Source organism: Bufo gargarizans, chromosome 1 (genome assembly GCF_014858855.1).
Source record: "Bufo gargarizans isolate SCDJY-AF-19 chromosome 1, ASM1485885v1, whole genome shotgun sequence".
NCBI classification, from domain to species: Eukaryota; Metazoa; Chordata; class Amphibia; order Anura; family Bufonidae; genus Bufo; species Bufo gargarizans.
Window position 1 is genome coordinate 653,746,653 of NC_058080.1, and position 25,117 is coordinate 653,771,769.

General features: G+C 43.0%; 1 protein-coding gene across 1 annotated transcript in view; it reads right to left on the minus strand.

Annotated features, from left to right (window-relative positions):
- Positions 1–25,117, minus strand: part of LOC122935705 (V-type proton ATPase subunit S1-like protein) — a 93,991-nt gene that overhangs the window by 47,732 nt on the left and 21,142 nt on the right. The window contains exons 2-4 of the mRNA XM_044291555.1: positions 16,432–16,478; positions 16,099–16,157; positions 13,193–13,428 (exon numbers count right to left, since the gene is read on the minus strand). Coding sequence (XP_044147490.1) covers positions 13,193–13,428; positions 16,099–16,157; positions 16,432–16,478 — 342 coding nt within the window. The remainder of the gene's footprint in view (positions 1–13,192; positions 13,429–16,098; positions 16,158–16,431; positions 16,479–25,117) is intronic.

Sequence of the window (25,117 nt, forward strand, 5' to 3'; positions counted from 1 at the left end):
TCAGTTCCAGTTTACCACCAACTGGGCCAATATTGACACAGAGATATTCTGTAGGAACTTCGCTGGGCTAAAAGCCCTGGCATGTTCGTCGTGCCAGTCTATCTATCACACAGGGGAATGGTGTCATAATGCCGCGAATGCCCCGAGGTCCAATCCTTCTCCTTCTATCCCAGGTCCATCGGCTGTTGTCCAGCAGAATTCTGCTGTAGACAAACTCGGCCGTCCAATCAAGTACCTGGGCAGGTCGCAAATCTGCAACAACTATAATTTTTCTGCTTGCAATTATAGTCAATGCCGTCTGTTGCACATTTGCGTCAACTGTTTCCGAGCCCACCCGAAGGTTGCCTGCTCATTAAAAACGGATAAACATTGCATGAGCGTGGTGAATGTAGACCTCCTGGAATTTTACTTGCAGGGGCATGAGGAAGCTTCTTTTCGCGACTTTCTTGTGTCAGGTTTTACTAGTGGTTTCCACACAGGTCTTGTGGCGTTACCGGATGACATCCACGAGTGTAGGAACCTACAGTCCGCATTACACAACCCCGGGTCCATAGATAGACTCCTTCAGTTGGAGTTAGACAAGGGTTACATCATCGGCCCCTTTTCAACATCCCCATTCGAACGCTGGAGGGTCAGCCCCATAGGGGTGGTCACGGGAAAATTCAGCCACAAAGAAAGATTGATTTTCGATCTGTCAGCGCCTCACGGGTTACCTACACCCAGTCTGAATTCACTCATTCCAGCTGAGGAGGTCAGCATGGTATACGCCTCCATCGATCAGGCTATTGCACTTATCCTTGCTACAGGCCCCGGGGCGATTCTGTCCAAAGCGGACATATCAGACGCTTTTCAAATTGATCCCGATCAGGCCACTTTGGCGGTGGCACGGGATCAAGTGGAATTCCCTTTATTATTTCGCCACAAAGTTGACTTTCGGATCCCGTAGCAGCCCTTGGATTTTCGATCAGCTGGCAAAAGCCTTGCATTGGATCCTCGAGAACAGGTTTTGTTGCAAACATGTTATACATTACTTGGACGACCTTTTGCTGATCGAATCTCCACAGGGCTCGCGGCGTGATCTCCAGAGCCTCTTAGCGTGCTTCGCTCAATTAAGGATCCCCGTTTCCCCCAAAAAAGTGGATGGTCCTGCTACCACCATCACCTTCCTGGGCATTGTGTTGGACACAGAGAGCATGTCAGCTAGGTTGCCGGAAGACAAGTTGGTCAGGGTCCAGGAAGTCATTCACAGTTTCGTCACTGGTAGAGTGGAACTGCAATCGTTGTTAGGCATGTTAAATTTTGCGATGCGCTTTATTCCTCAGGGTAGGTCTTTCGTAGCTAGGTTGTTACCACTCCTCTCAGCAGCCCCCTGTCAGGATAGTCCAGTGTTCCTGGACAGTCAGGCGCTAGCGGATTTAAGCATGTGGGACCACTTTTTGAGTCATTGGAATGGCGTGTCCATGTTTGTTCCGGCGGTCTCACACAACTCCCCCGTCATATTCTCCAGCAGCAGGGTGAGCACTGGTTTCGCTGCTATTTTTGGCCCCCATTGGCTGAACGGGGCATGGCCGGGGGAGATGTGCCAGGCCACAGGAATTTCCCAGTCAACGGAGGCAAGGGACTTGTATCCCGTGGTGGCGGCAGCTCATGTTTGGGGTAACCATTGGACAGGCCGTACCGTGATCTTTGTCTCTGATAGCTCCTCCACCATGGACATCCTTGACAGTGGCAAATCCAGGTCTCAACTGGCCATGTCCTTGATGAGGCGTCTGGTACAGTTGTCGCTCCTACACAATTTCTTGTTCTGTGGCTCCCTCATACATGATGCGCAGGTAGTAGCAGTTGACGCCCTAGCTAAGCGGAATTACTCTTTGTTTTCTCAGGTTTGCCCCGAAGCCGATACATCAAGAACCCCGCCTCCTCGTCCTGCCGCGCTCATTCTCAGTTGAACAAATACTTAGCTACGGCCCATGGGCTGTTTGCCAGGTCGCTCTCGGCAAATACCACCAGGGCGTACAACACCGGATGGCGGTTGTACTGCAAATTCCAGCAGGAACACGCCCGAGGCGGTCTTGATCATATTGACTTCATACTGTCGTTCATCGGGTACTGTCATGGGCACATGCACCTTTCACATGGCACCGTCAGAACTTACCTGTCAGGGGTCCAACATCATTTGTCCCTCTCCCATCCAGAGAGAACATCGTTGTTTTCCAGTCACGTGGTCAAGGCCACGTTGAAAGGTTTAGAGAACAGTACCCCAGGTGTCAGCTCCCGTAGACAGCCCATTTCCGGCCCAGTGTTCAGAGGCATGTCTGATTTGTTAGATTTAAGCCCTTTCGGGGTTCTACAAAGCTTGGTACTCAAAGCTGCCATCTATTTGGCCTTTTACGGCTTCATGAGGCCAGGAGAGTTCACCTCATTGTCACTTAGTGGCCCATTCCTAGCCCGTCGGCAGTTGGTCCCCAGCCCAGAGGGCTTTGTCTTGTCTTTACCTGTAACCAAGACCTCCCAGTCAGGCCCCCCTACCCAGATCAAATTCTTCCCCACGTCACACAAATGGTGTCCGGTCCACGTCTTGCAGGAATTGTCAGGGGCACTGGCCGATCGCGGCACTAACACCCCTCTGTTACCCTTCGGGGCAGCAGCATTGTCCACCTCTCAATTCATAGCGCATGCACGTATACTGGCGGTAAATTTAGGTTTAGACCCCCTCACGGTGTCAGGACATTCGTTCAGGATAGGGGCAGCCTCGGCCACTTCCAGGAATCAAGTGCCAGCACACATTATCCGTAAGTTGGGCCGGTGGCGCTCGTCTTGTTACAGCCGATATGTTCCAAACCCTGTTAGTGAAATTTCATGTGCCTTTCAGAGTTTGGCGTTGTAATATGTCAATAAACACGTTTTGTATTTCATGCTGGGTATTTGGCCTCTTTCAGGTGTACTCTCGACGGAAGTGGTTATGGCACAACTCAGACCGCTAGTTCTGTTGTGGGTGAATAAGGGAGTAGGTTCTTTCACGCATAGCCCCGGCCACAAGTATCAAGGCCGATTCATTGGGCTGAATTTGTGGGAGGGGTGCCCTGTCCTATATCTGACACGCACCTCTCACCACAGGGGACGGATGGCAGCGGTGTTCCCCTCCCAGCCCGCCCTTTTCTTTTACTCTCCTACAGGGTATGCCCTCTTTCAGGTGTACTCTCGACGGAAGCGGTTATGGCACAACTCAGACCGCTAGTTCTGTTGTGGGTGAATGAGGGGGTAGGTTCTTTCACGCATAGCCCCGGCCACAATTACTAGTTTCATCTAAAACAATGCTGTACTTGGTTGTTCTCCTGGGAGAGGAAGATTTTCTGCCTTATGCACTGGTTTTTCTCTTTAAGCCCAGTGGATGAATACAAGTGGGCCTCTCCTCCCTAGTGGAAAGCAAATTTACCACAAAGAGCCAATAAGAAGTTTTAGCAGTATAGAGATGTGGATGAGGTGTCAAAGTGAGTTAACATCTCTAACAAGAAGGTGGAAGACATAGAATTCCTAGTGAAGGTTAGTTTGTCCACCCCCTTTTCAAAAAAAAAGTAGCAAGTATAGTATAAAACCCATAAAAAGGCACAATTTTTGCACAAATGGCGCCTGTGCAAAAAAAAAAATGACTTTTTGACACCAGGGGATTGCTGACATCTATACGTGGCACTAGAGAGGAGCACTATTTTGCATATTTTTTCCCAGTAAGTTTTGCCCTAAATAATTTCTCCCCCTAAATAATTTCTTCCTCTAAAAGGAGAATCAGAACCTAGTTTGTCAGTAAAGTAGAACATTTGTATTTACATCTACTGGCTGAAACCTGTAGAAACCTAATATTTCATGTAGCTCAGGGATGCTTAACCTGCGGCCCTCCAGGTGTTGCAAAACTACAACTCCCAGCATGCTCGTACAGCCTACAGCTATCGTCTAACAGCAGGTCATGGTGGGAGATGTAGTTTGACAACAGCTGGAGGGCCGCAGGTTGAGCATCCCTGATGTAGCTGATTGTTATAATGCTTCCAGTCTGAGAAGTTCTCTAGGAGATAAATATCTTGGACTCCATGCTGACAGTTTATTATACCTCCTCTTCCACACTGTAGCAATCTATCAGGACAGGAGAAACATGTGTGCAGCTTTCTACAGTTAAAGGGGTTGACCACTCTGTTAGCACTTAATAAAACCGCAAAGAAAGTAGGGAAATAATGCACTTACTAATATATCTTCTTAAGCCGATCTGCCTGATTTCCTTGCTATTGGAAGCCACGCCCCCTCCTGTCCTGCTCTCACCGCGCCCCCTCCTGTCCTGCTCTCACCGCGCCCCCTCCTGTCCTGCTCTCACCGCGGCCCCCTCCTGTCCTGCTCTCACCGCGCCCCCTCCTGTCCTGCTCTCACCGCGCCCCCTCCTGTCCTGCTCTCACCGCGCCCCCTCCTGTCCTGCTCTCACCGCGCCCCCTCCTGTCCTGCTCTCACCGCGCCCCCTCCTGTCCTGCTCTCACCGCGCCCCCTCCTGTCCTGCTCTCACCGCGCCCCCTCCTGTCCTGCTCTCACCGCGCCCCCTCCTGTCCTGCTCTCACCGGGCCCCCTCCTGTCCTACTCTCACCGCGCCCCCTCCTGTCCTGCTCTCACCGCGCCCCCTCCTGTCCTGCTCTCACCGCGCCCCTCCTGTCCTGCTCTCACCGCGCCCCCTCCTGTCCTGCTCTCACCGCGCCCCCTCCTGTCCTGCTCTCACCGCGCCCCCTCCTGTCCTGCTCTCACCGCGCCCCCTCCTGTCCTGCTCTCACCGCGCCCCTCCTGTCCTGCTCTCACCGCGCCCCCTCCTGTCCTGCTCTCACCGCGCCCCCTCCTGTCCTGCTCTCACCGCGCCCCTCCTGTCCTGCTCTCACCGCGCCCCCTCCTGTCCTGCTCTCACCGCGCCCCCTCCTGTCCTGCTCTCACCGCGCCCCCTCCTGTCCTGCTCTCACCGCGCCCCCTCCTGTACTGCTCTCACCGCGCCCCCTCCTGTCCTGCTCTCACCGCGCCCCCTCCTGTCCTGCTCTCACAGCTGCCTCCCTTGTCCATCCCTGCTTCTGCCTTGGAGGAGCTATCTGGTCCATGCCTGAAGGAGTGCTGCTGTCTGGGTCCTAGAAGCACCATTCTTGTATCAGAGGTGCCTTCTGCCTCTCCTGGCTGTGCCGGGCTGGAGTGGCTTAGCAGGAGGATTCCTAAAAGCTGAGATAAAGGAACTTTTGCAGAAGGAAGGGAGACTGAGGAGAAGCTGTGAGGGCTGATAGGAGCTCACTGTCTGCACACTCAGCCCTCTTTGTATCTCCTGTACTGAGAGCAGGGGCATAGCTAGAGGCTCATGGGCCCTGGTGCAAGGACACCCCTCCCCCCCCCCCCTTCCCTCAGCACTGGTGCACCTAGCTTTTCTGCTGCCCAAAGCAAATATTGAAATGTTAAAGGGGTTGTCCTCTTTTTACTACTGATGATCTATCCTCAGGATAGGTCATCAATATCAGATCAGCCGGGGTTCTCCGGCACCCCCGATGATCAGTAATTTGAAAAGAGGGCAGCGCTCATATGAGAGCTGCTTTCTCTGTTCTGTTCACCTGCTCGCCCTAGCATTTGCAGTCATGAGCAGGAAAACAGAGCAGAGAAAGCAGACAACCCCTTTAAAGACATGCTTGGAAAACATTACATACAGCGCTACAGAACATGCAGGGTAATACAGCGGCCCCATATGCAATTCTTACATTCAGTGACTTCTCTTCTCTGATGTAGATATTCTCTTTCCTCTTCTTCTCATTGCGGACAAGAAAAGGACATGTTCTATTTTTTTCGGGAAGAATGGAATTGCGGACCCGGAAGTGCGGGTCCGCAATTCCGTGTCCGGGCAGCACATCGTGCTACCCCATAGGAATGAATGGGTCCGCAATTCCGTTCCGCAAAATGCGAAACAAAATTGCGGACGTGTAAATGGACCCTTATACTGTATATACTGATGTGTGACCCCCACCACTTTATACTGTATATACTGATGTGTGACCCCATCACTGTATACTGTATATACTGTTGTGTGACCCCCATCACTGTATACTGCATATACTGATGTGTGACCCCATCACTGTATACTGCATATACTGATGTGTGACCCCATCACTGTATACTGCATATACTGATGTGTGACCCCATCACTGTATACTGCATATACTGATGTGTGACCCCATCACTGTATACTGCATATACTGATGTGTGACCCCATCACTGTATACTGCATATACTGATGTGTGACCCCCACCACTGTATACTGTATAAACTGATGTGTGACCCCCAACACTGTATACTGTATATACTGATGTGTGACCCCATCACTGTATACTGCATATACTGATGTGTGACCCCCACCACTGTATACTGTATAAACTGATGTGTGACCCCCAACACTGTATACTGTATATACTGATGTGTGACCCCATCACTGTATACTGCATATACTGATGTGTGACCCCATAACTGTATACTGTATATACTGATGTGTGACCCATCACTGTATACTGCATATACTGATGTGTGACCCCATCACTGTCTACTGCATATACTGATGTGTGACCCCCCCATCACTGTATACTGTATATACTGATGTGTGACCCCCACCACTGTATACTGCATATACTGATGTGTGACCCCATAACTGTATACTGTATATACTGATGTGTGACCCATCACTGTATACTGCATATACTGATGTGTGACCCATCACTGTATACTGCATATACTGATGTGTGACCCCATCACTGTATACTGCATATACTGATGTGTGACCCCATCACTGTCTACTGCATATACTGATGTGTGACCCCCCCCATCACTGTATACTGTATATACTGATGTGTGACCCCCACCACTGTATATAGCAGGGATGGCCAACATGCGGCTCTCCAGCTGTTGCAAAACTACAACTCCCATCATGTCCAGACTGCCTACAGCTATCAGTCTACAACAGGGCATGGTGGGAGTTGTAGTTTTACCACAGCTAGAGAGCCGCAGGTTGGCGATTTCTGGTATATAGAGATCCGTGACCCCCTGCACACAGTATATAAAGATGTGTGACCCCCTGTACATTGTCTATAGAGATGTCTGACTACACTCGTTCCCCCTTTTTCCCCAGGTGAAGGGTCATATATTCATAGATGATTTCTAGGCTGTCAGCTGGGAGTAAGTTATGTGATGATCGACTGGATGCTCCTCTGTCAGCAGATCGATTTGTACACATTTATTCATCAGAGTTCTTGTGCAACAAAGGTTTGTCGCCCCCCCCCCCCCCTTCCCCGCTTTTGATCCCCATCCTCCAGCAGTCCGTCCATCTAAAGAGAAACATATGTGTGGGACGGGTAGTGACCTCTCTTTACTGCTGGGACTGGGGTGTTCCTTCTATTGCTATGTCTGTACAGCTTACTGCTGGGACTGGGGCATTCTTTCAATTGCTATGTCTGTACAGTGCAGAGAGCACTTTAAAGTGAAGCCCTCTCCTGGGCACTTGTAGGAGCAGAGCCTTGCAGAATAAAACTTCATATACACACTACTGATGATGTAAAAAGCTCCAACAAAGGTATGTTTCTTATGCTTTTCCAAACCCCAACCTAGTGCTGTTTAGCATGATCAGAACTGCTGATAGACACCCTAGATATCATTTTTCTAACCTGCTGGGACTGGGGTGTTCCTTCTATTGCTATGTCTGTACAGCTTACTGCTGGGACTGGGGCATTCTTTCTATTGCTATGTCGGTACAGCTTACTGCTCGGACTGGGGCGTTCCTCCTATTGCTATGTCTGTACAGCTTACTGCTGGGACTGGGGCGATTCTTCTATTGCTATGTCTGTACAGCTTACTGCTGGGACTGGGGTATTCCGTCTTTTACTATGTCTGTACAGCTTACTGCTGGGACTGGGGTATTCCGTCTTTTACTATGTCTGTACAGCTTACTGCTGGGACTGGGGTATTCCGTCTTTTACTATGTCTGTACAGCTTACTGCTGGGACTGGGGTATTCCGTCTTTTACTATGTCTGTACAGCAGTTATTTACTGATGACTGAGTTTTTGATAATGTCTGAGGGGCTCTTGTCTCTATGGGAACAGAGGTGGGCGGAGATGTCATGTGAATGCTCCCCTCAAGATGCTTGCTGCAATGCATGCTGGGATTTTTACTTTCCTTTACAGCTGCTCCTCCCACACATCTTGTCTAAGCAGCTCCTCCAGGGAAGCATGTCATGGTGAACAGGTTAGAAAAATGATATCTAGGGTGTCTATCAGCAGTTCTGATCATGATAAACAGCACTAGGTTGGGGTTTGGAAAAGCATAAGAAACATACCTTTGTTGGAGCTTTTTACATCATCAGTAGTGTGTATATGAAGTTTTATTCTGCAAGGCTCTGCTCCTACAAGTGCCCAGGAGAAGGCGTCACTTTAAAGTGCTCTCTGCACTGAGCTTCAGCACAGCCCCAACCCTCTGTTCTGAGTGACAAATATAGTATCCAATCAGGAGACCAGTACATCTGTTACTTAGAGCAGGGAAGAGGGGCTGTGAAGCAGCTCCATGCAAACAATACTTTACAGAAAATCTCCACCTAGTGAACTTGTAGGCGGAGAATTTGGCAGAATAAAACTTCAGACTCACACTACTTCTGATGAGAAAACTCCACAAAATGTATCTTTGTCATGCTCTCCCTAGCCCCCAACTAGTTCTGGCAGCAGTTCAACACGGGCAGAGCTTCTGACAGATTCTCTATAAAAAGCACCTGTCCGCATGATTAACCCTTGATTCTAAGTAGTAGATACTTATTTGTTATGCAAATTAAGACGTTAGTGCATGGGTGAGACCTTGCCCCTCAGTGGAACACCCGTGCTGGCCACACCCCTTGGTGCACTAAAGGCCTCACTTGCGTCAATAATTAAAGTCTTTTTTTTTTAAGGGTGGGTGTTGCAACCGAATCAATTTTAATCAGCAGGATCAACTCTATAAGGGCAGCATGCATGGTTAAACTTTAAATGGATTGGTCTTGCTGAAGGTGCTCTTTAAGGGAATAAATGTATTAGATTTTGCTTGTCAGACATAATTCAATAATATTATTTAACTCCTTAAGGACTGGGCTTATTTTCACCTTAAGGACCAGGCCATTTTTTGCAAATCTGACCAGTGTCACTTTATGTGGTGATAACTTTAAAATGCTTTGACTTAGGCTACTTTCACACTAGCGTTCGTCGGTCCGCTCGTGAGCTCCGTTTGAAGGAGCTCACGAGCGGACCCGAACGCAGCCGTCCAGCCCTGATGCAGTCTGAATGGAGCGGATCCGCTCAGACTGCATCAGTCTGGCGGCGTTCAGCCTCCGCTCCGCTCGCCTCTGCACGGACAGGCGGACAGCTGAACGCTGCTTGCAGCGTTCAGGTGTCCGCCTGGCCGTGCGGAGGCGTGCGGATCCGTCCAGACTTACAATGTAAGTCAATGGGGACGGATCCGTTTGAAGATGCCACAATATGGCTCAATCTGCAGGCGGATCCGTCCCCCATTGACTTTACATTGAAAGTCTGGACGGATCCGTACGAGGCTATTTTCACACTTAGCTGTTATATGCTAAAATAATGCAGACGGATCCGTTCTGAACGGAGCCTCCGTCTGCATTATTATGATCGGATCCGTTCAGAACGGATCCGATCGAACGCTAGTGTGAAAGTAGCCTTATCCAGGCCATTCTGAGATAGTTTTTTTCGTCACATATTGTACTTCATGACACTTGTAAAATGGATAAAAAACTCATTTTTAGTTATAAAAAATACAAAATTTGCCAAAAATTTGGAAAAATTTCCAAATTTCCAAGTTTCAATTTCTCTACTTCTATAATACATAGTAATACCTACAAAAATAATTATTACTTTACATTCCCCATATGTCTACTTCATGTTAGGATCATTATGGGAATGACATTTTATTTTTGGGGGTCGTTACAAGGCTTAGAAATTTAGAAGCAATTCTTGAAATTTCTCCGAAATTTTCAAAAACCCACTTTTCAAGGACCAGTTCAGGTCGGAAGTCACTTTGTGAGGCTTACATAATAAAAACCACCCAATGACCCCATTCTAGAAACTACACCCCTCAAGGTATCCAAAACTGATTTTACTAACTTTGTTAACCCTTTAGGTCTTCCACAAGAATTAATGGAAAATAGAGATACAATTTCAAAATTTCACTTTTTTGGCAGATATTCCATTTTACAATTTTTTTTTACAGTTACAAAGCAAGCGTTAACAGCCAAACAAAACTCAATATTTTTGGCTCTGATTCTGTAGTTTACAGAAACACCCCATATGTGGTCGTAAACCGCTATACAGGCACACGACAGGACACAGAAGGAAAGGAATGAAATACGGTTTTTGGAAGGCAGATTTTGCTGGACTGGTTTGTTTACACCATGTCCCATTTGAAGCCCCCCTGATGCACCCCTAGAGTAGAAACTCCAAAAAAGTGACCCCATTTTAGAAACTACACCCCTCAAGGTATTCAAAACAGATTTTACAAACTTTGTTAACCCTTTAGGTGTTGCACAAGAATTAATGGAAAATAGAAATACTATTTTAAAATTTCACTTTTTGGGCAGATTTTCCATTTTAATTATTTTTTTCCAGTTACGAAGCAAAGGCTTAACAGCCAAACAAAACTCAATATTTATGGCTCTGATTCTGTAGTTTACAGAAAAACCCCATATGTGGTTGAAAACTTCTGTACGGGAACATGGCAGGGCGCAGAAGGAAAGGAATACCATACGGTTTTTGAAGGCAGATTTTGCTGGACAGTTTTTTTGACACCATTTGAAGCCCCCCTGATGCACCCCTAGAGTAGAAACTCCCAAAAAGTGACCCCAATTTAGAAACTATGGGATAGGGTGGCAGTTTTGTTGGTACTAGTTTACGGTACATATGATTTTTGGTTGTTCTATATTACACTTTTTGTGAGGCAAGGTAACAAGAAATAGCTGTTTTGGCACCGTTTTCATTTTTTGCTATTTACAACATTCATCTGACAGGTTAGATCATGTAGTATTTTTATAGACCAGGCTGTCACAGACGCAGCGATACCTAATATGTATACTATTTTTTTTATTTATGTAAGTTTTACACAATGATTTCATTTTTGAAACAAAAAAAAAGAATGTTTTAGTGTCTCCATAGTTTGAGAGCCGTAGTTTTTTCAGTTTTTGGGCGATTATCTTGGATAGGGTATGATTTTTGCGGGGTGAGATGACAGTTTGATTGGCACTATTTTGAGGTGCGTATGACTTTTTGATTGCTTGTTATTACACTTTTTGTGATGTAAGGTGAAAAAAATTGCTTTTTTACACCGTTTGTATTTATTTTTATTTTTTTATGGTGTTTACCTGAGGGGTTAGGTCATGTGATAATTTTATAGAGCAGGTTATTACGGACACGGCGATACCTAATATGTATACTTTTTTATTTATTTATGTAAGTTTTATCCAATAACAGCTTTCTTAAAACAAAAAAAATGATGTTTTAGTGTCTCCATATTCTGAGCCATACATTTTTTATTTTTTGGGTGATTGTCTTAGGTAGGGGCTCATTTTTTGTGAGATGAGGTGACGGTTAGATTGTTACTATTTTGGTGGGCATACGCCTTTTTAAATGCTTGCTGTTGTACTTTTTGTGATGTAAGGTGACAAAAAAATAATGTTTACTTAGCACAGTTTTTATTTTTTATAGTGTTCATCTGAGGGGTTAGGTGATATGTTTATAGAGCTGGTCGATATGGATGCGGCGATACCTAATATGTCCCCTATTTTTTACCTTTTTTTTTTACTTTATTTGTGGAAAAATATGTTTTTGTTTATTTTTCCTCGAAACTTTTAATTTTTGGGGGGGAAAACTTTATTTTTTCAACTTTTTTTCACTTTATTTTTTGTCCCACTTTAGGAATTCAATTTTTGGTGGTCTAATCCCCTTTCCAATGCTTTCCAATACTTCTGTATTGTAATGCATTGGCTGTATGAGTAACACAGTGTGTATTACTCATACAGCTTCCTGCCTGTGAGATCCAGCCCCCGCATCGAGCTGCCTTCCATGCCATCGGGTCCCCCCTACAGCCGCATGGGGACTCGATGGCACTGCCGCCGCCCGCAACATGTAAAAGCTGTAAACCGCAGGTCTGAATTGACCTGCGGTTTGCAACGATCGCCAACACGGGGGGGTCACGGGACCCCCCCCACGCATTGACCCAAGGTGCCTGCTCAATGATTTGAGCAGGCACCTTGTTCCGATTACTGCCCACCGCGCGGCAGTGATCGGAAATACACAGGACATACCAGTATGCCCTATGTCCTTACGTACCAGGACATCAGGGCATACCTGTACGCCCTGTGTCAGGAAGATGTTAACTATATTGATCATTGTTAGGTCAATATTGACTGATTTTATACACAATGATAAGGGTCCTGTCCGAATCGGCTTAAAACTGGTGGTCAGGCATGTTGTACATTATGAATAGGGTTGAGTGCGAATATTCAAAAAGCACATTTTTATCGCGAATATTGGCACTTCGAGAATTTGTGAATATTTAGAATATAGTGCTATATATCCGTAATGACGAATATTTATTTATTTATTTTGTTTTTTTAACACAGTACACATCAGGTGATCATCCCTCCCTTCTTCTAGCTTGTGGGCCAATGAGAAGGCTTTGTCACAGCTTAGCAACATCCCTAGCAACCAATAGAAAAATTGCCTGCCCCTTACTATACAAGTTGCACGTATTGCAAAATATGCACATGATTAATTGCAGAAAATTTGCAAGCGCAAATATATTGGAGCACTCTATCTGCATATAAATCTATTCTAATGTTCTGCCATGCCAACCATTTTCTCCAGTCTCAGGAAACTGATACCAGCTTGAAAAATGTAGCATAAGTGACCCACGCCGATATTTTGCGCGCATTATGTGAATAATACATTGCTGATTTTCACAATCAACAATATAATCTCAAAATCGCGAATATATGACGAATATTCTACAAAATATTCGCGAAATATCGCTAATTTGAATATTACCCCTGCCGCTCATCACTAATTATGAACACAGTGATCTACTTAATATATACAATTTATGGAAAATTAATCCATACTTGCTTACGTGGAATTTTCTTCATTGCAGTTCGAATCAACCACATCCACGTTGTCATACAGGCTGAAATTTGTATTTTTCAGGTCCAGCTGAGTTTGATTCTTAAATCTGATTATTATTCTCTTGACTCCAAACAGAATACAAGTTTGGCCATTTTTGGTGACATTGACAGTACTTTGAGGAGGGAGATCACTTCCATGAGTCATTTCTCCTGTCTCTTTTCTTACTATGTTGTAATATATGCCCTGTATAAAAGCACACATGTGAGACTTATAACCAAAAAATAAATTCATATTTATTAAAATACACATCGATTTTTAACAAGTTGTTTATTTTAAAGGGGTTTCTAGGAGTTAGATATTGATGGCCTATCATCAGGATAGGTCATCAATATTGGATTGGTTGGGGTCTGACTCCCAGCACCCCTAGCAATTAGCTTTTTGAGGAGGTCATGGTGCAACTTGGTATTGCAGCTCGGCCCTATTCACTTGAATGGGCTGAGCTGCGCCTAAGCCACATGATGGATGATTGTGACGTCACTGTCCTAAGAAGAGGCTGCAGCCACTCACTGGAGTTCTGCAGCATCTTCAAACAATTGATCAGTGGGGGTGACAGAAGTCGTACCCCCACCAGTCCATTAGAATAATGGACAACCTCTTTAAAGCCAGTTTTCAATGCCAAGGTATGTTCACACGCAGTGATGGTTAGTTCGCAGTGTTTGCCAGCGAACACATACGGGCTGCCATCTTTAGTAAGGTAGACTCACCCGTCCGGCGATGCACAGGTAAGCCCTTATCTGTGCTGGGAGCCGGTCTGAAATCAAATGCAGTCACCGTGAGCAGACCGTTCCGAGAACAGCCGCCGGGAGCCTTCATCAGGCTGTTCTCGGAACTTCCTGCTCCCGGTGACTGCATTTGATTTCAGACCGGCTCCCGGCACAGGTAAGGGCTTACCTGTGCATCACCGGATGGGTGAGTCTACCTTACTAAAGATGGCAGCCCGAACTGACCATCGCTGTTCACACGTGGTAGATATGCTGTGGATTGCATGCAGAAAATCTAGAATGTATTTACAATACCAGCAAAGTGGATATGATTGTAGCAAATCTCACAGCTAAAACTGACCTACAGTGTAGATTTGAAAAGGACCCCCATCCACAATAGGTTATTGACGGCCAGACCTGGAACCAGTCCCCGCTACTCCCCCTAAAAGATGATGCCGGGGGAGAGAAGGATTGTGCATGTTAATAAACCACCATCGGCAGTGTCTGTGTATGGTGGAGTGGGGAGAGATGGCTATTGAAGATGTGGGCACCTTATATGGGCACCTTAGATCTGTCAATTTGTGCTGCAGATTTGGTTGGTTGGAAAAGTGGGTGGAAGTGCTTTTATTATTTTCTCAGAGCCCAGGCAGTTTTCTAGGTCTGCCATCAATGATTGACATGTTGTAAAAGACAAATGTAGCTCTGCTTCATCTATATAAGCACAGGAGATTGTTTTTCAGCATTAGGAGAAACACGCAGGCAATTACAGTAAAAAATATCGATATAACCTATAGTGCAAATGCTTATACAGCAATGTCCTCTTATGACTTCTATGAAAGAGAAAGCTTTAGAGTGCATTAAATCTGGACTGCTGTCGTTTTGTGTGTTTTATTCATATGGTAATGTGACCTTCATACAAAAAGTGGCCATAATTACTTTCATAAAGCAACTTTTTTTGTCCTACAAAGTTTGTGAAGAAACATCAACTGAGACTGATATCAGAGCCAAGGCAATAACGCAAAAGTTTGTAGCAGGCATTCTCTAGGGTTAATAGGTCCTTGATAAAACTTGCAAGCAGCTGGGCCTACTACTTAAAGGATGCTCTGTGAAGATCAGTAAATCCGCTATATATGTAAACTTCTGTGCCTCCTGCTCCCTGTGTAAATCTTCAAAAAAACATCCTTTCTGTCTCCCTGGTACCATATTCACTTAAGATGCATTGACAGCCTTGATAAATATGGTACATACCACTTACAACAGTTGTCAGGACCCTTTTAACCCCTCACAGATGTGTCCTAGTATGGACCTTAAAGACACATTTGTTTTATTCATCTTTTGATTCTAAAAGCCATAACTGTTTTATATTTTCATCAACCTTGCAATATATTGTCTGTCAGTGTTACACTGACAGGGAACCTATTAGACCCTGCTATTAAAGTACTTAGCTAGAAAAAGTTAAGGTTTAGTCCCTGTCCATATATTGTCTGTGATGAGGGTTTGCATACATCACGAGAAGTTTATTTTGTAACTTTATTGGAAATAATAGTTTACTGTGGTTGTCAATAAGAGGGGGTCCTGCAAAAAAACATACATAATACAATATACCATTTTCCTTTCAGCCTTAAAATGAATGTCCTGTGTGGTTGAAGCTCCATGTTTCTGATTCAGAGCTCTAAATTCCTTTTAGAGAATAACATGATAAAATGCTGACTACCTGCAGTCACCACTAGAGGGAGCTTTATGCATGCTGTGTTGTTCTTCTGATATGGAGCTCCAAATCCATTGCAAAGACACTAGCTGCTACCACTGGAGGGAGCTCTGTAGTTTACTGAATACTGTTTTACATTGATCACAAGAATAACACAGTATACATTAAGCTCCCTCTAGTGGTGGTTGCAGGTAGTCAGCATCTTATCATTTTATTCTCTAACAGGAATTTGGATCTCTGAATCAGAAAAATGGAGCTTCAACCACGCAGGACATTCACTATAAGGCTACAACATTCAGGCATGTGCCTCACTGTGTTCTGCTTTTTATAGATTTACCAGATAATAATGAATCACGTCACATCACATTTTGCCATTTTAAGTTAACAGTCTGATATTATAATATGATACAATTTATCATTGTCATTATTAGCTCCACATCTCACCTTGTTCTTTCTTTGAGGTAATGTAGAATCCTCTTGTGTGCTTACCATGATAGGATATCCTACGAAAAAAACAAGATATTAAAATACATCCTATACACATCTCCGGTGCTCTTTATTTATGTAATATATATATATATATATATATATATATATATATATATACTATGTAATATATATGCAATCTGAGTATTGATTTACATCAGGAGTAAACTCTGATAGGAGTAGTAGTTCAGATAATTGACATGTTTACAATCATAAGAAACAAGGCAGAGTAAAATAGTAATAATGTCAATTATAAACTATACAGAATATTAAGGAAAAAAAAGGTCTTACCATAGCTCTGCGTTATTTCTTTCTCTGAAGATGTTTGAAAATTATACCTTGGATAATAGACAGAAAGAACAGAGCAATCACTGTAACAATGTCTATTAATATTTACATTATTACTATTGCTGTTTGAAGTTTTGTTAAGACTTTAAGGGGTTGTTCGCTAAAAGAAACCGTCTCTAGTTATAAGTAGCAGTTTACTTCCTTCTGCGGGTTTCGGGTGGTTCCAATGCTATGGTGGGTCCCCTGGACACTGTTGAGCTGTCACCATGTGTTTCTGCTCTCTCTGAGAAGGCTGGTACCCTTGTCAAAGTGTCAGAAATATTGGGCAGAAAAGAATCAATATTGTAAAGGCCTATACATCTTGCTTTACAGATTGATATAGGGACATTATGGTAACTATTTTTGTCTGCTTTCTAGAAGGTTAATACAAGTTTAATTTTCTTGGACAGAGAATTATTAGGAAAGAGTTAGAAATCTTTACATAAACATTGCCAGGTCGTAAACTGTGGGGGATTCCGACAGGTACCATAAAAGACACTTCATGCCTTTACAAAAGACAATGAACAAACAACAGAATCTTTTCTCCATCAATGAATAGAAAAGGGGCTTATTATTGTATTATATTATATGCAACATTGATATGTTTATTTCATTAAAACGTATTAGTATGTATTATTAATGTGGGAGCTTATATTTTCAAAATACATAGAATTAGGTAGGATATACTAATGTAATTTTGTTATGTGTAAAAGGATAATGTTTAGAAATTAATTACCTAATTTGCAAACTATTTGGAGAAAGAAGATTGAGTGTTTTGGTAAGATAATTCTAAAGTAATCAATCTATACGGAGACTAGATGTGTGACAGTTCGTATACATTAATGCCTCTTCTACCTATATTTAGGGCTTTGTCCAGAGCCTAAGTCAAAGGTTATATTTTGGCTAGATCTTTGGAAAATATTAGAATTAAATGTAATTACGCAAACATTTATATAAAACATTAGTGTCCCCTTGGACAGTGGTGGTGGTGAGTAAGAGATAAGTGGCAAATTGATGCACTATGATCTCATTAGTGATGTGAAAGAACAGACCAAGCCCACCTTGGGGGGGGGGGATAAAAGATAGCAAGGGGATCAATGCAGGGAGAATCCATCAAAGACGAGGCAGAAAGAGAACCTGACTATCCCTCATTTCTGAACCATGACCACTGACTTCTGAACTAAATTCTAATTTGCTGGTATCGTATAAATTTATGTCTTTTATATTTGAATAATTTCAACTGCAGTACAAATTATGAATGTCAACCGACGGAGATAAAGATATAAATTTGTATAATCTCCAGAAAACAGATTTTAGTTTCTAGTCAATGGTCTGGTCGGAGATATATATATATACTACCTTAAAGTGGTGAAAGTTTAATTTTACTTTGTATATAATAATGGCTTATAGCCAGACTTGTGCATAAGGAGACAATTCTGCCATGTGCTGTTAAACTTTTGAGTTATGAATATCTGTTGGCTGGGAGAAGTCACGTGTCAATTCTGAGTTGTTTTATTTTTTTTGTTTCCTTATTCTGTGAACCACTGATAAGCTACCCATTGTATTTGAGAAGTTTTTTTATTGGTTGCCTTTATAACTTATATGTTACATATATTCTCAAATTGATTGAACCTAATTGATCATTATTCTTTGTTTATCACCAATTATATATTTTATTATTATTTTGCACTAAGAATGTTTATAAATAAATATACAATTTAAATATACAATATACAATAGTTTCCCTCTTGTCTTAAACCTAGCACAGATAACAAATTCTTGTTAAATTTTGATTTGTGGAAATAAGTTGGAATCTCTTCCATTACAGATTCTGGCTTGTTTTCATTAATAGAAAATTGTTTATGAGAGAAGTATACACATTCTGACATATATGGAGGCACTGCCAACATCTGCCCAAGTTGAAACAAAGGATATAGTTGTGCAAAATATACAGTACAGACAAAAAGTTTGGACACACCTTCTCATTCAAAGAGTTTTCTTTATTTTAATGACTATGAAAATTGTAGATTCACACTGAAGGCATCAAAACTATGAATTAACACATGTGGAATTATATACATAAAAAAGTGTGAAACAACTGAAAATATGTCATATTCTAGGTTCTTCAAAGTAGCCACCTTTTGCTTTGATTACTGCTTTGCACACTCTTGGCATTCTCTTGATGAGCTTCAAGAGGTAGTCACCTGAAATAGTCTTCCAACAGTCTTGAAGGAGTTCCCAGAGTTCAGGTCCAGTGACTGTGGAGGTCAGGTCATCTGGCGCAGCACCCCATCACTCTCCTTCATGCTCAAATAGCCCTTACACAGCCTGGAGGTGTGTTTGGGGTCATTGTCCTGTTGAAAAATAAATGATGGTCCAACTAAACGCAAACCGGATGGAATAGCATGCCGCTGCATCACACCTCCTCCATGCTTCACGGTGGGAACCAGGAATGTAGAGTCCATCCGTTCACCTTTTCTGCCTCGCACAAAGACACGGTGGTTAGAACCAAAGATCTCAAATTTGGACTCATCAGACCAAAGCACAGATTTCCACTGGTCTAATGTCCTTTCTTTGTGTTCTTTAGCCCAAACAAGTCTCTTCTGCATGTTGCCTGTCCTTAGCAGTGGTTTCCTAGCAGATATTCTACCATGAAGGCCTGATTCACACAGTCTCCTCTTAACAGTTGTTCTAGAGATGTGTCTGCTGCTAGAACTCTGTGTGGCATTGACCTGGTCTCTAATCTGAGCTGCTGTTAACCTGCGATTTCTGAGGCTGGTGACTCGGATGAACTTATCCTCCGCAGCAGAGGTGACTCTTGGTCTTCCTTTCCTGGGGCGGTCCGCATGTGAGCCAGTTTCTTTGTAGCGCTTGATGGTTTTTGTGACTGCACTTGGGGACACTTTCAAAGTTTTCCCAAATTTGTAGGATTGACTGACCTTCATTTCTTAAAGTAATGATGGCCACTCGTTTTTCTTTACTTAGATGCACATTGCTGACACTCTGGTATAAACGGCTGCCATCTGTGAATGGATGTCAGCCGTTTAACCCTTTCCATACAGTGGTCCGTACGGACCGCTGTATGGAAAGAGTTAACAGTAAGATGCGGCTCCCTCCCTCTCCCATTGGGGGGCTGCTGTGCCTTTGCAGCCCCCCGACAGGATGGGGTGACAGAGGGAGGGAGCTCCAGTCCTTACCCTTCCCCATCTGCAAAGTTGTGGCCACAACTTCGCAGACGGGGAAGGTTCCCATGGCAACAGGATGCCTTCTCAGGCGTCCTGCTGTCCATGGTGCTGAACAGATCTGTGCTAAAGGCATAGATCTGTTCAGACAAAGTGTAAGTAAAATACAGTACAATATATATTGTACTGTACTGTATTATACAGACATCACACCCACTGGATCTTCAAGAACCAAGTGGGTCTGGGTCAATAAAAAGTAAAAGAAAAGTGAAAAAAAAGTAAAAGTCAAAAAACACATTTATCACTGATTAAAAATGAAAAAAAAAAATTCCCTACACATGTTTGGTATCGCCGCGTCCGTAATGACCTGATCTATAAACCGGTCATGTTACTTTCCACACACTGTGAACGCAATAAAAATAAAAAAATAAAAATTATGAGAAAATTGAAATTTTGCCCACCTTACTTCCCAAAAAAGGTAATAAAAGTGATCAAAGAAGTCGCATGTACACCAAAATAGTGCCAATCAAACCGTCATCTCATCCTACAAAAAATGAGACCCTACCCAAGATAATCGCCCAAAAACTGAAAAAACTATGGCTCTTAGACTATGGAAACACTAAAACATGATTTTTTTTTGTTTCAAAAATGAAATCATTGTGTAAAACTTACATAAATAAAAAAAAGTATACATATTAGGTATCGCCGTGTCTGTATCGACCGGCTCTATAAAAATACCACCGCAAAAAAATAAAAATAAAAACGGTTTTAAAAAAAGCAATTTTTTGTCATCTTACGTCACAAAAAGTGCAATAGCAAGCGATCAAAAAGTCACATGCACCCCAAAATAGTGCCAATAAAACAGCCATCTCATCCCGCAAAAAATTAGACCCTACTTAAGATAATCGCCCAAAAACTGAAAAAACTATGGCTCTTAGGCTATGGAGACACTAAATAATTTTTGGTTTTAAAAATGAAATCATAAATAAAAAAAAATTGTATACATATTAGGTATCGCCGCGTCCGTGACAACCTGCTCTATAAAATTACCACATGATCTAACCTTTCAGATGGATGTTGTAAATAACAAACAAAAAAAACGGTGCCAAAAATCTATTTCTTGTTACCTTGCCGCACAAAAAGTGTAATATAGAGCAACCAAAAATCATATGTACCCTAAACTAGTACCAACAAAACTGCCACCCTATCCCATAGTTTCTAAAATGGGGTCACTTTTTTGGAGTTTCTACTCTAGGGGTGCATCAGGGGGGCTTCAAATGGGACATGGTGTCAAAAAAACCAGTCCGGCAAAATCTGCCTTCCAAAAACCGTATGGCATTCCTTTCCTTCTGCGCCCTGCCGTGTGCCCGTACAGCAGTTTACAACCACATATGAGGTGTTTCTGTAAACTACAGAATCAGGGCCATAAATATTGAGTTTTGTTTGGCTGTTAACCCTTGCTTTGTTACTTGAAAAAAATATTAAATTGGAAAATCTGCCAAAAAAGTGAAATTTTGAAACTGTATCTCTATTTTCCATTAAATCTTGTGCAACACCTAAAGGGTTAACAAAGTTTGTAAAATCAGTTTTGAATACCTTGAGGGGTGTAGTTTCTTAGATAGGGTCACTTTTAGGGAGTTTCTACTCTAGGGGTGCATCAGGGGGCTTCAAATGGGACATGGTGTAAATAAACCAGTCCAGCAAAATTTGTCTTCCAAAAACCAAACGGCGCACCTTTCACTCTACGCCCCGCTGTGTGGCTTTACGGCCACATATGGGGTGTTTCTGTAAACGGCAGAGTCAGGGCAATAAAGATACAGTTTTGTTTGTCTGTTAACCCTTGCTTTGTTAGTGGAAAAAATGTGTTAAAATGGAAAATTAGGCAAAAAAATTAAATTTTCAAATTTCATCCCCATTTGCCAATAACTCTTGTGCAACACCTAAAGGGTGAACGAAGTTTGTAAAATCATTTTTGAATACCTTGAGGGGTGTAGTTTATAGAATGGTCATTTTTGTGTGGTTTCTATTATGTAAGCCTCGCAAAGTGACTTCAGAGCTGTAGTGGTCCCTAAAAATTGGGTTTTTGTAAATTTCTGAAAAATTTCAATATTTGCTTCTAAAGTTCTAAACCTTGTAACCTCCCCAAAAAATAAAATGTCATTCCCAAAATAATTCAAACATGAAGTAGACATATGGGGAATGTAAAGGCATCACAATTTTTGGGGGTATTACTATGTATTACAGAAGTAGAGGAACTGAAACTTTGAAATTTCCAAATTTTTCCAAATTTTTGGTAAATTAGGTATTTTTTTATGTAAAAAAATATTTTTTTTTTTACTTCATTTTACCAGTGTCATGAAGTACAATATGTGACGAAAAAACCTTCTCAGAATGGCCTGGATAAGTCAAAGCGTTTTAAAGTTATCACCACTTAAAGTGACACTGGTCAGATTTGCAAAAAATGGCCAAGTCCTTAAGGTGAAATAGGGCTGAGTCCTTAAGGGGTTAAACCTGACAGGGCACACCTGTGAAGTGAAAATTTCAGGTGACTACCTCTTGAAGCCCATCAAGAGAATGCCAAGAGTGTGCAAAGCAGTAATCAAAGTAAAAGGTGGTTACGTTGAAGAACCTAGAATATGACATATTTTCAGTTGTTTAACACTTGTTTATGTATATAATTCCACATGAGTTAATTCATAGTTTTGTTGCCTTCAGTGTGAATCTACAATTTTCATAGTCATGAAAATAAAGAAAACTCTTTGAATGAGAAGGTGTGTCCAAACTTTTGGTCTGTACTGTATATTTTACCTTAAAGTGGTGAAAGTTTAATTTTACTTTGTATATAATATTGGCTTATATCCAGACTTGTGCATAAGGAGACTATTCTGTTAAATACTATTGTATTTGAGAAGTTATTTTATTTGTTGCCTTTATACCTTATATGTTACATATATTCTCAAATTGATTGAACCTAATTGATCATTATTCTTTGCTTGTCACCAATTATATATTTTATTATTATTTTGCACTAAGATTGTTTATAAATAAATATATATATTTTGTAAACAATTGCTTCCCTCTTATCTTCAACTAAGCGCAGATAGCAAATTCTTATTAAATTTTGATTTGTGAAAATAAGTTGGAATCTCCTCTATTACAGATCCTGGCTTGTTTTCATAAATAGAAAACTGTTTATCAGAGCAGTATAAACATTCTGACAAAAGACTAGAGGCCCACTGTCTGTAGCTCAGTATTCCGGCTGGTTACCAATCGTCTGTGGCTCAGCGTCTCCATCTCAGTGTTTTCTTCTGCTCACTCATGCAGACTGGCAGTCTTCCCCTCCAAATACTGATCCCTAACTGCAGAACACTAGGGGCTCTGACTGCTCTCCTTATATACCATTTATGTAATGGTCACGCGCACACACACACACAGGGGGGAGGATAGTGACCACTGCGCTCCACCCTCACCCCTGGCCCTGCCTATTTGCCTCACGAGTCCTGATGACAGGGACAACTGGATGGCAGTCCCTAACTTAGAATACGTACAGGAAGGACAGACAAATAACGGATAGTGAACGGACCGGGTCAAAACCAAGAGGACAACGCAGTACAGAGGGATAAGCAAAGAAAGGTTAGGAGAAGCCGGGGTCATAAATACCAGGAGAGTCGAGAAGTACCAAAGGAGTCCGCAAAAAATAGTCAGGTGGAAGCCGAGGTCAATATACCAGGAAGAATGCGCAGTACAGGAGGAGCAGGCAAAGGATCGTCGGGGAACAGGATCAGGTAAGTACACAGGTATCCAACAACTGCCAGGAACCTAAATTAACAGGCAACCTGTGGCCAGCAGGCTGCCTGTATTTATAGTGGGGAGTGAGAATCATGTGACGTGGCCAGTGTCACATGACCGACAGACCGACCAGTCGAGCACTGAGTGATCAGCTCGGCGCTCAAGGCAGACCTAGGAGCAGGGAGCCTCCCAGCTAGCAAAGCTGCCCTGGGAACACGGTCAAACACAGATCCTCGCTCCTGAAGCTAAGCAGCAGGTTTGCGGCTGATGGAAGACCGAGTGTACCTTCGGCACCCCGTTACAATTTCTAGTACAGTACTGTTGCAGTACCCCCCCCCCTTTTACGAGGGGCCACTGGACCCAAGACTTCAGACGATGGCCTTTCAGGGTGTTCTAAATGAAATTTTCGAACAAGTCTAGGAGCATGAACCTCCCTGGCAGGTACCCAAGATCTCTCTTCAGGTCCATACCGCTTCCAGTGAATCAGGTACTGCAAGGAATTACGCACCTTCCTGACATCCACTATTTTAGACACCACATACTCAACAGCAACATTAACAAGAACCGGCAGAGGTGAGGCTTTCAATGGTACTACCGGTTCAAAATATTTATGGAACGCATTATGAATGTGGAATGACTCAGGCAGCTCAAACCTAAATGATACCGGGTTAATCACCTCCATGATCTTATATGGTCCAATAAAACGAGGAGAAAACTTTTAGATTCTACCTTAAGAGAGAGATTCTTGGAGGACAACCATACCTTATCCCCAACCTGAAAATTCACCCCCCTTGAACGTCTCCTATCGGCCTTGAGTTTCTGAGAATTTTGAGCCTTTTCTAAGTTTGATTGAACCCGTGCGCAAACTGTGCACAGTTCAGAGGAGAGCCTATCCGCCTCAGGGTTAGAGAAGGAGACGGATGACCCAGAATGAAAACGGGATGGAAACCATGGTTACAATATTAAGGTAAAACCCGAGCAGAAGAATTGACACGGTTATTTAAAGCAAATTCAGCCAATAGAAGAAATTTTACCCATAATTGCTGGTCATCAGCAACATACAACTTCAAGAATTGTTCCACAGACTGATTAAGGCGTTCAGTCTGCCCATTACTCTCAGGGTGGTAGGCAGAGGAAAAAGACAATGGAATTTGACATTTTTGACAGAAGGCCCTCCAGAATTTGGACACAAACTGCACACCCCTGTCAGAAACAATATTTTCTGGGATACCATGCAATCGAACAATTTATTTCACAAAAATAGACGCCAGGGTTTTGGCATTCAGGAGTTTAAACAGGGGAATGAAATGGACCATCTTGCTAAACCTATCGACCACTACCCAAACTACAGTCTTACCCTCCTCCGGCGGTAGGTCAGTTATAAAGTCCATCGAGATATGGGTCTACTGGGAATGGGTAGGGGTCGTAGGTTACCAGCAAGGCGAGTCCTAGGTGTCTTGGACCTGGCAAAAACCTCACAGGCTGACACGTAGAACTTGACATCCCTAGTTAGAGTGGGCCACCAATAAGATCTAGAAACCAGATCCTTAGTGCCCTCAACACCCAGATGTCCACAAAAGGCAGAATCGTGACACTCACCCAACAGCTGGAGACGAAATTGTACGGGAACAAACAACTTATCTGTTGGGGATACCTAATGTTGTTACCTAATGCGAGCC